Source organism: Sander vitreus, chromosome 23, assembly GCF_031162955.1.
Source record: "Sander vitreus isolate 19-12246 chromosome 23, sanVit1, whole genome shotgun sequence".
In the NCBI taxonomy this organism is placed as follows: domain Eukaryota; kingdom Metazoa; phylum Chordata; class Actinopteri; order Perciformes; family Percidae; genus Sander; species Sander vitreus.
The window spans coordinates 21,015,224-21,030,899 of record NC_135877.1 but is presented as its reverse complement, the minus strand read 5'-3'; the positions used below and the strand labels follow the sequence as shown (position 1 = coordinate 21,030,899).

Genomic DNA, 15,676 nt, shown 5'->3' with positions numbered 1-15,676 from the left:
GCGTCCTCATTAAAGCTACATTGTGTAAGAATTTCTCCCTTTTTTGCTAAGAATCAACTCAAAAAATGACACAATGTAGGTTTAATGAGCTCATGCAGCGTTGACTCCGCTGCTCTCTGACAGAGTGAACGTTACATACAAGCCTCAAATGTTAAAGTCCAACATGATTCAATATGCAGAGAGAAGCATATAATGATGAATTCACAGTTTAAAACGGCTCAGTAATGTAATGTGGAGCACTTTTTTTTAAAAGTATTTTAGTCTTTCTGGTGTAACTTGTAAAAGTTGTAACTATGGTAACCCTGGATTATACTTATCAGAAAATGAATTACAGTTTTCTCTGTGTGTGTGTTATCTAAAATGGGATTCCTCTGAACAGACAGAAGACATTTAGAATAATAACAGCCTACACACTGCAGCTGCTATTCTGTCTCTTCTCTCCCTCCCTGCTTATTTCCTTCTTGACCTCCTCCCTTTGCTCTCCTTCCTCTCCTCTTCCCTTCTTTCTTCGATCCCTCATTTCGGTATTTCCAGCCTTCTATCCCTCCTCTTGATTTGTGTTACCTCCCTCTTACTTCCCCTCTTTTCCCCTGTATTTTCCTTCCTTCCTTTTGCATTCTCTCTTTCGTTACACTTACCTCCTGTCTTTTTTCTCTTCCTCATTTCTTTGCCCTCCCTCCTGCACTTTTCTCTGACCTTCTTCCATCCATCTCTCATTTCTGTTTCCTCAATTCTTCTCTCCTGTTTCTTTACCTTCTCGTCTCTCCCTTTCCCCTGCCCTCCTTCCTTACATCCTTTCATGTTTTGGTACCTCTGTCCATTTTTCTTCTTCGTTTCTCACTGCCTCCTTTTGCCATTCTGCGATTTTCCTTCCTTTCTTTCCTTCAGGCCTCTGATTCGCCGCCCACATGACACACAGACAATCGACCAATTAGAGTTTATTGCCCGAGACTAAGAATGGAGATAAAATCTTTCTGAATAGTTATCTACAAACAATACAAACAGTAACAGAAGAACGGTGACAAGCGAGCCTGACGCAGCTGTACATGTTGTAAGTGTAACTTTAAAATTGACATATTTCTCTGATCAACGTGAGAAACGCTGAGTTGACAGCAACCATCAAAGCTTCTGCGTCAACTGAAAAGGATTGATCAGGACAAAAAGAAACAATAAGCAGCTGAACACGATGTAAGACTTAGGGCCCTACCTTACCTATGTATTACCTATTTTAACGATCTAAGCCCATGGCGTGAAGCGCCTGGCGCAGGTGCGTGTAGGGCGTGTACGAATCCACTTTTGCTAGTTTGACGGCGGAAAAAAGGGTCCTGGCGCGCGCTTCAAAAGGGTTGACCTTAGTGTCTTCATTAATCAGAGGTGTGTTTTGGGCGTAACATGCAATAAACCAATCAGAGATCATCTCCCATTCCCTTTAAAACCCAGGCGCGTTTGGACCTCGGAGCATTGCTGTTATGATGGAGGATTTGCTGAGCAGGAAGGAGAGACATTCAGGAGAAGAAACTGATCTGCTCGTGCGTGAAGTGTAAGCGTGCGAGCGGATCATATCATAATTCTATTTCACATTGTAATATTTTTAATCTTCTGCATTTTTTTTTGCTGCTGTGCGTCCCTGTGTGTGTAACAAGCATAATGTGTGCGCACTGTGCACGAAGCCTAGGCACATTTTACCAGGTTTTTGTTGGTCAATGGCGCGATCACTTCCCGCTGCCTCAAGATAGCAATACACCAAGAATTCCCCTGAACACACCTCCCTGGAAGACCAGCACACCCATGGGCGCACAGATGGGCGCAGGTGCATTTGCTATTTAAACGACAGGAAATTAACAACTGCGTTGGTCTTAAACTAGCAAAGACACTTGCGCCCTAAGTGGTTTAACAAAACGCCTGTCTGATCATCAGGCTACTTATTTCCTTCCTTGAATCCCCTTTTTTGTTACCTTCCTCTCCCTATCCTTGCTCCCTTTTATTCTTCCTTTCTTACTCAGCTTTCCGTCTTTTTTCACCTCCACACACAGCTCCTCTTCCTGGTTATAAAGTCACCATTTTGCGAACACAAACTGATTTAATCAACTTGGTTCTGGGGTAAACCGGCAGACCGACTCTGTCTCTTTTCCATTCATGAAACAACAAAGTACTGCTCTTCCTCTCTTCCTGTATCATCTGTTTAGCTAATTTCTCTCTCTGTCACAATCTGTTTGAGTCCCATTAATCTCCCCACACACAGAGTGCAAACTCAGTGTGTATCTTCGGAGTGTGATTTCCCATGATGCCGTGGGGAAAACAGAGGAGTCATTCATCACTGAAGGATGTGACACACTGACACACACACACACACACACACACACACACACACACACACACACACACACACACACACACACACACACACACACACAGGAGGTTGCTAGTTTGAATCCTGCTCCTTACACTCTGCTCTGTCTTCTTCCTCCCTGGAGTTAAGCTGCAGTTTGTCGTGATATATTTCTGAAAAGTGGGCCCCCTGTTCACTTTGTTTCCATGGCAACTGATGACAAACAACAGCACTGATGAGAACGTGTCAGACACCTACAAAACTACTATTACTAACTTTACACATTAATAATGAACCTTTACAGGACCAACTTCCATGAATTAGTCATCCCTTTGTGCAGTCAGAAATAGCATCAAAGTGAATTTTAAAGTTACTTTTCTATTATTTAAAAAGAAAGAAAAAACTTTTCTTGCTTTTCCTCTCAGCCTCTGGAGGGTTGTGTAGTTGTCTCCAGCAGCTGGCCGGCTGAGAGCTGGCAGGAGACAGTAAACAAATCACAGCTTATAAGACAAGATCACAAAGCAATTTGATTGGAATGTATGAAAAAAAACTTCTCCATCTTTGTACATGTGCTTTTAGGTTAATGCAAAGATAGGAAGCGCCATCACAAAAAGATATGTAGGGCCAATGACTATAAATCTCTTCTATATCTTCAAACCTTGAGGATAGCATAAAAAAAGAAAACATCACTACAGAACTCAAGGTCCATTTACTACCTTTTCATTTCACCATCTTCCTTAACGGATGGAATTTGTCAGTTTTCATGCAAATAATTCACTACTTGTCATGTCGTCACAAAGATATGTTTGCATTTGGCTACAACAACAACAACAACAACAACAATAACAACAACAACAGGCAAGAAAATGACAAGGAGGCCTTCTCATTATTTGTCCCTTAATTTGGAAAGTATTGGAATGAAACAGACTGAATCACACACAAGGTTTACCATTTTAATATCGTCCAATCAGAAAACACAGGATGCCACAGTAGTGCAAACAGGAAGTAGGATTACACTCGTCTCTGCGACTTCCTGTTTGCGTCACATTTTGGTCCCAACTCGTCAACGTTATCATTATGATCATATTCATCATGAACACATTCTTTATCTCCTTCAACATCTTTAAATCACATTTAAATTTTGAATATCATACTTGTATGTTTTAGTGTTTATTGTACATGTGTGCTTTACGTCTGTAAACCAAATTTCCCTGACAGGACAACAAAGGTTCAAAATGCACTAAATAATTAGCATATTAATTATAATAATACTAATTAGCTTTTTCACATCAACAATTATCACTGACTCAACTGTCATCATTAGATCATCGACCATCGTCCTCAGTCCTGATTATAATCATAATCATTTTAATTATCATAATTTCAATCATTGTGACTGGCACGGCAGACATTATCGCCACCACTGCTGTGGTTACCTTCATCCTCATCTTCATCACACGCACGCACGCACGCACACACACACACACACACACACACACACACACACACACACACACACACACATCACTGGACACAGTGTATAGAAGCAGGCAGACCCATTAATTCATATATGGCTCAATTATTAACATCAAAGCTGGCTCTAACAGAAGAGGAATAACTTCAAATAGTCAGTTCAACAGGACAAAGGTTCAACGCACCAAACTTTTCAAAAGTTCATTAAGATTTTTTTTAAGTCCTTTTCCAAAATTCTCAAAAGTCACGTCTCCAAAGATTTATCTGGACTTTGGGGATGGCCCCCCCGAAAAAATGAATACAGGTGTAGTTATCCAGCGCTTTGCGCGTCCAGCTCATTGTTTCCAAAACTCCAGACTCCAGAGCTCAGTCTAACGTCCAGTCCAAAGCAGACCGCACCCTGGAAAATCCACTGTGCTGTAGAATCCGTAGCACTGCAGAGCCCAATTATACTGCAATCCGTGCTGCTAGAACATTGGTTGATCTGCAGAGCTCGTCCCACTTTCTGCTGCACTGTTACGGAATCAGTTGCGTTGCATTTTCTGTCGCACGGAAGGATCGGTCGCACTAAGGACTTTATGATCCTGTCAAACTGTGGAGTTATCAGTCAGCATGGCAGTAAATCTTTTCAATATAATGTCTGTCGCACCTTAAAATCTATTTGTCTCGGCAAACAATGTTGTCCATTGAAGAATCCATCGCATTCAAAGCCTTGAAAGGTCCGTCAGGCTATGAGTTTTAATGAAACCATCACTCTGAAATTTACAGCACTGCTGACTTGTAAGACTTTACACTGTGAATTCCACCAAGCCACAAACTCCATCATGCTGCAGAATCTGTCACTTTTTTAAATCCCGTCACTATGTCAAATCTGTCACACAAGCTGTAAGCGTCCACTGATGATTAGCTTGAATCTGTCTGTCAGCATATGAACAGTCATTTAAAAATGCCCAACATAAACCAGATTGTATTATCTGCCATTTTTTACTTTCCCCAATTTTACCATCCTCCATTTTTAGTCCACTCATTTCTTTGTCGACTGGGATTGATTGAAAGCTAACTATTAATTGGCAAAAAAATATCTTAGTGTTTGTTGTTATGACTTCCTGTCCAGCAGCTGAGGCTGATGTACTTCATCCAGCATACGGTTTTGTGCTTCGTGAAACCAATGAGATCTGTTCAGTTTTTATTTGGTCAGCGTTTTAATCTCCAAAGGTTGCAGTCAGTCAGAAAGGTTGTCATAATAACTGTCAGTTTCATAGTCCCCTGACTCCTTCAGTTTCCCACAACATTCTCTGCACATTCTCACCCATCTGTCAGTTCCTTTATTCAATGAGTCCCTCTCAGGAGTTACTGTCAGCTTTTATGAGGTCACTAAATAGGCGAGTTCACCAACAGATTTCAGGTGGGTGAAGTTTGGGAACTTTTTTAACGTGAGCTGTGTCAAAATGTGTTTACTTTCATAAAATATCTACTTTGTGGTGTCATAAATTTGCACACTTAAATTAGAATTGCAGTGTTCAGAGAATGAGTAGTTTGGGCTCAAAATTCCATAATTCAAAGCTTTGTTTGACGATGCGTACATTAGCCATCTGACATGAAACCCAAAATTATGATGTTTGATACTTTTCTGCAATCTTAATTTACTGAGAAACTTCAAAATAAAATGGACAAACAAGGGAGTGATACAGCAACGTTTAGGGTTTGAAATTGAGGAAGAACAAAGCATGATGTCCTGAATAATGTGACTCACGCTTTGTAATTTATGGAATATACTCGCGGTTATGTTTCTCAACAGACAGGTAACGGTGTGTTCAAAGTTTAGTTCTAGCATTTTGAAATAATATTGGATTAAGTCTTCATTGCACATTTGTTACATTTTGCCTTAGACATAATGGGATGTGTACCATTATGCCTAAGTGCTTGATCATTTATTTTCACCTTTTACAAGGTTTTCCAGCTCTCCTGGTTCAAACACAAAACACCACATCACCACATCTGCCTCCCCATGCAGCATTCTCTGTGGTTTAGAGCAACATTTTGAGGTTATAAGTTTTTTATATTCAAATTATATTTCTAAAGCTAGGCCCCAACAAAGCGTCCCAAACCCGCCGATATTCTCCAAACTGCTGGATTTTTAGATCCTGAAAAAAAACAAAGCTGCTCTTTAAATTCAAGCTGAATAAGCTTGAATGTTATGGAGAGTTAATGAGTTTGAATGAGTCATCTGAGTGCTGTGATCAGAGGACACAGAGTCCATGTTGTGTTAATTACAGCTCTGTTCAATGACCGACATGCAGCTGACTTCTGGTTCATCTGCCTTTTAATGTCAGCTGGTTTAATGTAGCGAATGCAGGAAGGTCGGATTTAAACTCTTCTGGGTATCCGGTTAGTGAGGAATTTGGATTGGAGCCAAGAGAGGCTGAAAACACAAGCTTTATCTTTAGCTAATCAGCTAATCAAAATGCAGAAAAGTACCGATATTAATTTCATCTTGCTAGAGATGGTGCTTGTTCCTTTAAGAATGAGACATTTTTGTCTGGATGTTTTCCCTAGTCTGTTTTGGCAGATTTCATGACAATTTCGTCGAAGATTCTGTTCTGGTTCTGATTTTCAGCCCAGACATAAGAAACTGCGAGGCAGAGGTGATGGTGATGAGGCAGTGTCTAACATCTGTGTTACCTAACCAAACAGCTATCTTATTGTAAGGTTGCATAACAACTAGGGCTGGGTATGGTTTAAAAAACTACTACACCAGAACCAATACCAGTACCCTTAAAGTGATACCAATTCCAATAGAGTACTTTCAATACCCATCATGTGAATGGACACATTTCTGCACTAAACTGCCAAACGTGTGAAATATATCGTGCTCGACTTCCCCACACCACAGCCTGTATGGGTTGTAGCTGCTGTGGTAGTGGGCCGATCACGCTTGGTTGATACCTTAAAAAGTAACGAGTAACGATACCCAGCCCTAATCACAACACATTGGCCTATAGTACTTCTAACCCTTTAGTATATCATGTATGTTCCACAATATTTTAATTATATTTTAATAATGAATTGAGCTGTCATTAAGTCAATAAGCAACCATACCAACTCATGTAATATCTCATTTTGCCAATTATAAGAATTTTCTGATCGTAATTGTAATTTATAGCAACTAAATGTTTTGCAGATAAAGTACAAAGTACTTTGTGTATGAACATTTCACAGGTTTTATATTTTGTTGTACAACTACTGAAATGTTTCATTGGTAATGTTAAAAGTGTGTTCAGCTGTTGGTCGAATCATCTGTTTCCATTTAAATTCAGAAGATCTTGTTGTTGTAGTTGGCTATTGTTCATCTGACAGCAGATTATTCTCTCTGTGTCCATCGTCAGTCTTGGGGGGCGATTTAGTCATTGGATAGTTCTGATGCTAGTTGCTAGCTAGTAATTACTGAATCAGTGACTGCTAACTAGCAGCTTTGAAGAAATAAACCATCTGAAATAAAATGTTTGCAACAAATCTCTTTCAATGTAAAAGGAGTTGCGAAATCAGCTGAATAACCAGTTAAGTCAGTCTCTCTCATCATTCAATAATTGTTTTCATTCTATCTGACTGAATCTGTAAGCTAGCAGTGCGTTAGCATTAAGTTAGCAGTCAGTTTGCAGTCGCTTCACTCTAGCCAGCTGGTGTAGCGCTAGCCGAGCGCGAGGCTCGGAGGCTTTCGCAGCCACTGGTAGAACTGGCGCCGGTGGAGGCGGTGCCAGCGCACGTTGCCCTCGACGATCTCCAGCGCCCGCGCCAGCGCAGGCCCCGCCCCCACGCCGCTGGACTGGATGAACTCCTTTAACTAAGGAGAGAAAGGACAGGAAAAAGAGAGGAAGACAGGGAAATAATAGAGGGAAGAAGGGAAGTTGAGCAGACAAGGAAAAGTAGAAATGGTAAGACAAGATATGAGGAAGGAAGAAAGGAAGGAAGGAAAGATGATAGAAAAGAGATATTAGAATATTAGAAACCCCTCTGTGAAAAGATGGGAATATTGCAGCACCCAAGAGGCTAAAAAGGTCCTTACAGCCCACAATATAATAGTGTTTAAATAAAGCAACTACAAAGTGATGATTTAGGTATTGGTAGTCTTTGTTACTGTAGCTAAAAATGTTAGTTTTGTCCTAAAGGTTGCACTCCAGCCACAAAGTTAGATCCACACTTTTGTCTAAATATTACACCAAAATGAACAAACAACCTTAGGAGTGCGTTGCCACTGAATCAACAAGCCTGTGTTCATAAAAACATATGATTAGATAGATACATAAACTTTAACTACAACTCCCAAGGTTCATTTTAGCAAGAAACATCTATTCACTGAGCTGCCACAGAAAAGTATGTTAAAGATAGCTGTGTTTCACAGAAAACTGAAATGAACCTGCAGCTTAAATCACTTCACTTTTAAATTCCGCTTCAACTGGGGGTGAATTCAGCAAATATGGCGCCCTGTTTTGTTCTCCACTGTAACGAGAAGCATTTTGAACGGCCTCTTCTCCATAATAATGCCGGCAGAGGCTCATGGGTACTGTAGTATTTAGACCTATCTGCCGTGCCAAAATGACAGCCAAAACGTGATTTTTCAGAAACAAGATGAAATAATTAAACTGACAATCTATAGGGTTATTAGATTAGAGTCCCATGTTTCAGAGTGAAGTAACAACCAGCCCTCCCACTTCACAACTCGAAAGAAAGGTGTTTTGCCATATAGGATATCCTATTCTAGCTCAAAGTGTTGGATTTACCAAATTACCAGGCAGCCAGTGGGTCATAAACTAAATACTTTTACATTATGGTTTTACAAACATTACAGCAAGAAAATGTGATATTAATCAAACAACGTAATGAGAGGTAAAATGTCCAGCATGAAAGTCGAGGTATCAAAGTGATACAGCAGTTTTAAAGTACGGTAACAACATGGAAAGTTTCCAGCACGAGAGGTGAAATATTAAAGAGAAACTCCTGTTGTGGAAAGAGAAACTTTGAACTGTTGAAAATGGGGAATGAATGTGATTTTCAAAGTTAAGGACTGAAGAGGAAACTTAAATTGTTCAAAGTTGGACAGATTCACTGGAGCGCAGAAGAGAATCCATCCCTTCAACTCACTTTAATACAGTTCATATTGTTAACTCCATTGCTCTCCTTTACTTTCCACTCCTATATTTTCCCTCTTTCTCTTCCTGCCCTCTTCTCCTCTATCTATGTTTTCATTTCTTCTACCCCTCCTTCCCTCTGTGACTTACCAAAAGACATATTTTTCAGATATGCTTCTCTTAACAAAAAAAAAAAAAAAACCTTTTCAGGAAAATATAAATAAATAGGTACATCATTCTCTTCATTCAGGCAGTTTTTGTATTCAGGGGTCCCATTTTAATATGTGGAGATTCTGTTCAGAGACCATGAGAACCACTGAGGCTGCTTGTTGTTTCCATACCAACAGGAATGGCAGAGAACTCAAACTAAATGGTTTCAACACAAAAATAAATAAAATGAAGAGACAGATTTGTGTTCAGAAACGCCCACAACAAACAATGTTTGTTGAAGATGTGAGTATTTAGAAAGCCACTTCTCCTTCCATTTCATTTAATTTCTACTTTCCTCTTTTGGTAGAGCATCATTGGAGTTTTCATGAAAACCATTAAAATCCAAATATTTGTACTAGATGTGAAATAAGTAACAGTAACTGCTGTCATTGCTGCTGTATTCTCTTCAAATAATCATCTTTTTTTCTGGAGAACACATTAATGCCACGATACATCTGAAGGACATGAGGCCCTGCAGTTGACTTCTCAGCCTCTAAGGGCGCTTTCACATCTGCCTCGTTTAGTTTGGTTGAATCGCACTAGAGTTTGTTTGCCCCGCTGGTGCGGTTCATTTGGGCAGGTGAGAACACAGCAATCACACTCGGGTGGGCACCTAAAGCGGACCAAACAAGAGTATCGAGACCTGCTTGATGAGATGGTCTCGGTACGCTTTCAAACCAACTCTGGAGCGGTTCGCTTGTGGTGAGAATGTGATCCTACCTCGAACTGCACCAACTGTATGTACTCCACAAGTCTGAGCTAAATGGCTCCTGTAGTCAGGTGTGCTTTGCAATCTGCGGTGCAGCAGAGCAGCAAACTGTAGCAGCTTGCAGTGATTCTCTCACAGAAATGGACTGCGGTCACTCCGTGGTCAAAGCAGCCGCCGCTAAAGATGGAGACAAACACCAGCAGAGCAGAGCGAAGTCTTGGTGACCAGAGCAGACGTCGCAACGTCACTCGCGAAACAATGTCTGAATATTTAAATGAAATGAGCTGGTTTGACCATGGAGATGCGAGAAATACGCACTAGTCCAGAACACAGGACCTTCTTCCTGCATTTACTTTCTTGCCCCCGCTCCCAGACACATCCGACCAATAAGCGGGGTGAACGTTGTTGCGTGATTTGTAATGACGCATTTTGGTACGCTTGGAATTTTCAAGGTGTAAAACTATACTGAACCAAAGGGAAACCGCTCCAAGTTTACAAACTCATCAACCGATTTGGACCAAAGCAAACAAACTATTGGTGTGAAAACGCCCTAAAAGACACCAGACTGGTGGGCAGAAAAACATCACCTGTCTATCATGCGTCTCCAGCTGATGTCACTTGTGTTCAGATTTCGTCAAAGGGTCCCCCGTGCACAGTTAAAACGTCCACACTCTCGCCAGTCACGTTGGTGGAGATATCGCTCTCAGCAGAATCCAACACATCTGCTTCCATCGGGGCAAAACGTTGAACAAACGTTCGCGCAAAACACTTAAAAAACGTAAAATGGTCGCTAAAACAACCACCACGTCCTGCACTGTTATGTCTTGTCGGGGACGCATTAGGCTACATTAGCAGCTACACTTTATGCGGTCAATTGCGTCCCAGACCACCTCGACAACTGTTTTGAGTGATCGGATCACAATTTGTCTTGTGGTCGTTTGGACTTGTATTTAACGCTGTCCACTTGTTATCTAATCGCCCAAGACGCATTTTAAAAGCAAGTGTAAACAGGGTCTTACTAAGGCCCTTCTCCCCCGATTACTCAGACAAGAGACAAGTGGTCAGAGGGTGGAAATTGGACCACATTTACCTGTAAATCTTATTTCACTAATGTGTGTACGTTTGTGTATTTACCTCATTAAGTTCTTTCTCAGTGTTCAGGAACTCTGTGACTCCACCGATGAGCTTCGAATTCATGAACAACGCTTCACCATAACTGAACAGAGACAGTGAGACAGTTAGTATTACAAGTATTTTGTTTCTTTACAGCAGTGGTTCCCAAACTTTTTCTCGCCAAGGACCCATAAACTGAAGCAAGTTAGATCGCAGATTCCCATTTGATAAGACTTTGACCTAGGGGCCCTCCATCTGATAGGATTTTAGCTTTTAGATGGTGTATGAAACCCATGACCCAAATAGTCATACATTCTGTCATTGTGTTAATTATGGATGTAGTTATAGTGAAATAAATGATTCCTCCTTTGTGCTGGGGACCCCCTAGAACTCATTCAAGGACCCCTGGGGGTCCCCGGACCACACTTTGGGAACCACTGCTTTACAGTACAACACTAATAACAGTACAACATGTACAAATACTCATACACGGACTGACTGACTTACCGTGCGTTGAGTATGTCCCACTTTTCTCTGAAGTATTTCCAGCCAAGGTTTCGACCCTGCGGGTTTCTGCCCACATGGATGATGACGTCGATCACGTCCTGCTCTGGGACCAGGTCAGAGGTTAAAGACAGGTTCAGTAACCTAGGAGACACAGAGACACAGCCAAGCTCAGTAACCGTTGTAATTATGATCAATCCAGATCAAAGGTGGCTGTTGTCGTCTTGAATATGGAATAGGAATGAATCCACAGCGCCATTTTTGAGTCTCAGAAAAGCATAATGCAACCTTTGCTTGTCATATATATATTTATATATATATATATATATATATATATACATACACCAACCATTCTGCACTTTTATCCATTGTCAAGGGCCAGTAATGAAAAATGTTAGATCTGCTTGTTTCTTTTAATCATTTGGATCTGTTGCACACCATTTTGTCCGTGCCCCTACCCAATTTCATAGCTCTAGGAGTTATATGTCTGAAGATATCAAACCCTTAAAATGGCTTTCTCGCCTTTTTTAAGGAGCAAAAATGACATTCCCTGTGACAAAAAACTATGCAGTTATCAAAATTCAGCCAAAAAATATTTTACAGAACTTATTTTTTGGTCTCAAAATAGCATATACATAAGGAATTGACATTTTGTAGTTTTTGTTTTGCTGTTAAGAGCCCTGCTGCAGTGTGGGACTCGGAATTACTCCTCTGAAACGGAGACACTAGACCTACATGAGCTCCAGTAATCAGATTTCTCCCAGATTGTTAAAGGTTGAGAGGATTTACAGAAACCGGGTGATCGCACAAAGAGCATGGCTGTGGAATCCTGACGTGTAAACACAAGTTTCTGAAGTGCTTTTTAAAGATGTGAGACTGAGCAAGACAAAGAGACAGAGAGTTTCACAATAAAATGGATGTTCACTCATCCAACATTGTGTTGTATTTTTCATTAAACCACCAAATCAATTTTCTCTCTCTCTTCCCACATTCCCTCTGTGCTGAAACCATTTCCTGTGTGACCAATCAGTGTGTTTCTGTGGTGTGGTTTTATTTTATGTGGGTGTGTGTGTGTGTGTGTGTGTGTGTGTGTGTGTGTGTGTGTGTGATAGCTGCAATGTGAACATGCAGTACTACCTCTCTGATTGGAGAACAATTTACTGTAGCTGAAAAAATCAATACCTGACACACACACACACACACACACACACACACACACACACACACACACACACACACACACACACACACACACACACACACACACACACCAATCTGTCTCGCTGTACAGTTTTGAGTGTGTGTGAGATTCATCCTTGCTATTTTTCTCAACAAGAGGTAGCGGCAGTTAGGTCCTGATAAACAAACACACACACACACACACACACACACACACACACACACACACACACACACACACACACACACACACACACACACACACACACACACACACACACACACACACACACACACACACACACACACGGGCAGATTTACGTACATGTATGGCCTCAGGCAAATTTTAACTTTTACATTTCACTCCATTCGCAGTGTGTTTATTTTTCAGTGCGCCATGAAAATCAACTAAAACTTGCTGCAGTTTAAAAATAAAATCCATCATAGTCACCGTCATGTTTTCGCCACAGTATTGTTATTATCATCAGAGGTGGAAGTATTCAGATCTTTTACTGCAGTAAAAGTACTAATACCACACTGTGGAAATATTTCACTACAAGTAAAAGTCTGCATTCAAAACTTTACTGAAGTAAAAGTATGTATCAGCTTAATGTACTTAAAGTACTCAAAGTAAAAGTATGTTTAGTGCATTCAAATGTTCCCTGTCAGTGTTTTCCTTTTTTATCTGATGTTTCTGGATTAATATTCCTGCTGCATTCATGTGTATGTTGCATTTTCCTGCTGTAGATGTTTAAGGTTGTGCTCATTTTAACTCCTTTATACACTGTTGGGTAGTTTAATCTGCAGCAATGTATCACATCCTTTAAGAGCATCATATGTTTGTAGCGTCGCTGTCCTGTGAGAACCCCGGATCTCTAAAACGTTTTTAAATGTTTCATGGTGTCAGAAAAACAGCCCTGTTTTCAGCTTTGTGACGATGCATTTTCCGGCTGATCCAAGAGGCTTTTTAAAGACTTTATTTAGCTCAAGAAGTAGAAGAATTTTCTCAACACATTCACCCTTCAGTTTATCACAAACATTCAACATCAACACATCTGGAGATACAGGGTTTTCACTGGACAGTAAGGGGGTCATCTGAAAAAGAACTCAAGCTGTCAGACAAATGTAGTGGATTAAAAAGTACAATATTTACCTGAGATGTAGTGGAATACAAGTATAAAGTAGCATAAAATGGAAATACTCAAGTAAAAAAAAAAGTTTTTACTTGAACAAATTTGTTCTCAAGTACAGTTGAGAGCAGTGACTGTTTGGAAACCTCTCCTTCTCGCATTTCTTTTCATTTGAGCAGGAACGTTTTGCATTGATAAACTCTGGTGTCAGAAGTTCCCCTGAAGTTCTACCGAGTGTTTTAGTGTCTATCAACTTATTGTTTTGGTTTTACAGCCTGCACCTTTACTGTTTTGGTTCAGTCTCACAGCTCGCATTAATCGTGTTTCCAGCAGCAGGCAGCTGTTTTCAGCTAAACAAGCCACTGTACACAGGGGCAGTTGGAGAGCAGGTGAAGAAAGTGGAACATCGGGCATAAAAAGGTCAGAGGGTGACTATTGAATCCTCCATGTAACAAGATAGGCAGCTGTTTGTCTATCCTCTACAGTGAAATTCAGTCACACTTTACACTGTTTAGCTGTCAGCATTTTAACCGTGTTTAATTCAGCTGCTATCTAACGCTAGGCTAACGTTAGCTGCTGTCGAGTGTAGTGTTAATTAGCGTCACGTGCAGCGATGCAAAACTGTTGCCTCTAACGTCCGTTTTCGGAGCATCAGAGAGCAGCACAGGCATAGCACCAATGAGTCACCGAAATCCACGTTGCTATTCGGTCCGGTAGATACTGGTCGTTAAGTTGGGAGTGTGAACGGGTTGAAAATACAGACATCTTTTAGTTTCATTGCAGCGTTAAACCATCTGGAAACAGCTGTGTGTGTTCCTTTTGTACCTGTTGAGGAGGAAGGTGTTGTCCGAGCAGGTCAGAGCCTCCAGCAGGATCTTCTTCTCTGAAATGGCGTTGGTAGAGTGAAACTTCATCCAGATGAACTCCCACACGTCCTCGTCCATCAGACTGACCCCAGTGCAGTAAACAATGTCTCTGATGTTTGGAGGAATCCTAGAAAAAAAAAAAAACATCTAGCAATCAGACCGACACAATCGGCCACATCTCCGCTACAGCAAGTGTGTGTCACATTTTAGGGTTGCTGATAGGTGTTTGATTTGACTACAGTGCAGCAACAGTGACAGGATGTGAGAGTGACAGTGGACCAGGAAAGGTAATGAAGCTAAAAACCCAGATAAGACACGTCCGCACGATTAAGCAGGACTCTCTGGATGCTAAGTGAGAAATACTGTTTCCATTAAAACACCCCTTCACTGATACATGATAATGATACATAAAAAATTGTACTTGTATAGGATATGTGTAGTTGTGGAACTTCAGTAAGAAGGCTGGCAAAGCTATTTCATTCACTTTAAACATTGGATAAAGTGACTCTTTTCTTTAATACAGATGATGCTGAACTGAGATATGAGCCTTCTAGCAAGACAGCTAGCTAGCTAACTAACTAACTAGCCAGGCTGCTAAATTAGTAAAGTGTAAACTTAATGATTCATTCACACAAACCGGACCAAACTACTGTGAGCCAAGGGAGGGGGGAACTCAAAATGTTTCTAAACTTAAAACACATTTTTTGCCCCATTTGCGTTGTTTTACTAACTACACAATTATTTTAAAGGTCCCATGGCATGAAAATTTCACTTCATGAGGTTTTTTAACATTAATATGCGTTCCCCCCGCCTGCCTATGGTCCCCCAGTGGCTAGAAATGGTGATAGGTGTAAACTGAGCCCTGGGTATCCTGCTCTAGCCTCGTGAGACCGTCCTGATCTCGCGAGCTCCAGTTTTCCACTCGCAGATCAGTCTGGCATCTTGAGATAGAGAAAATTCGGAGCCGTTCGCCAAACGACCGACCAATCAGTGTTGGTTTTGAGGCGGGTTTAGGTGTGACGCAACAGTTGTTTAGA

General features: G+C 40.9%; 1 protein-coding gene across 1 annotated transcript in view; it reads right to left on the bottom strand.

Annotated features, from left to right (window-relative positions):
- Positions 1–4,849: 4,849 nt before the first annotated feature.
- LOC144512326 (thyrotropin-releasing hormone-degrading ectoenzyme-like) overlaps positions 4,850–15,676 on the bottom strand; it is a 186,271-nt gene continuing 175,444 nt past the window's right edge. The window contains exons 18-21 of the mRNA XM_078243008.1: positions 14,599–14,766; positions 11,468–11,608; positions 10,982–11,063; positions 4,850–7,643 (exon numbers count right to left, since the gene is read on the bottom strand). Of these exons, the coding sequence (XP_078099134.1) occupies positions 7,491–7,643; positions 10,982–11,063; positions 11,468–11,608; positions 14,599–14,766 (544 nt within the window). The 3' untranslated portion in view covers positions 4,850–7,490. The remainder of the gene's footprint in view (positions 7,644–10,981; positions 11,064–11,467; positions 11,609–14,598; positions 14,767–15,676) is intronic.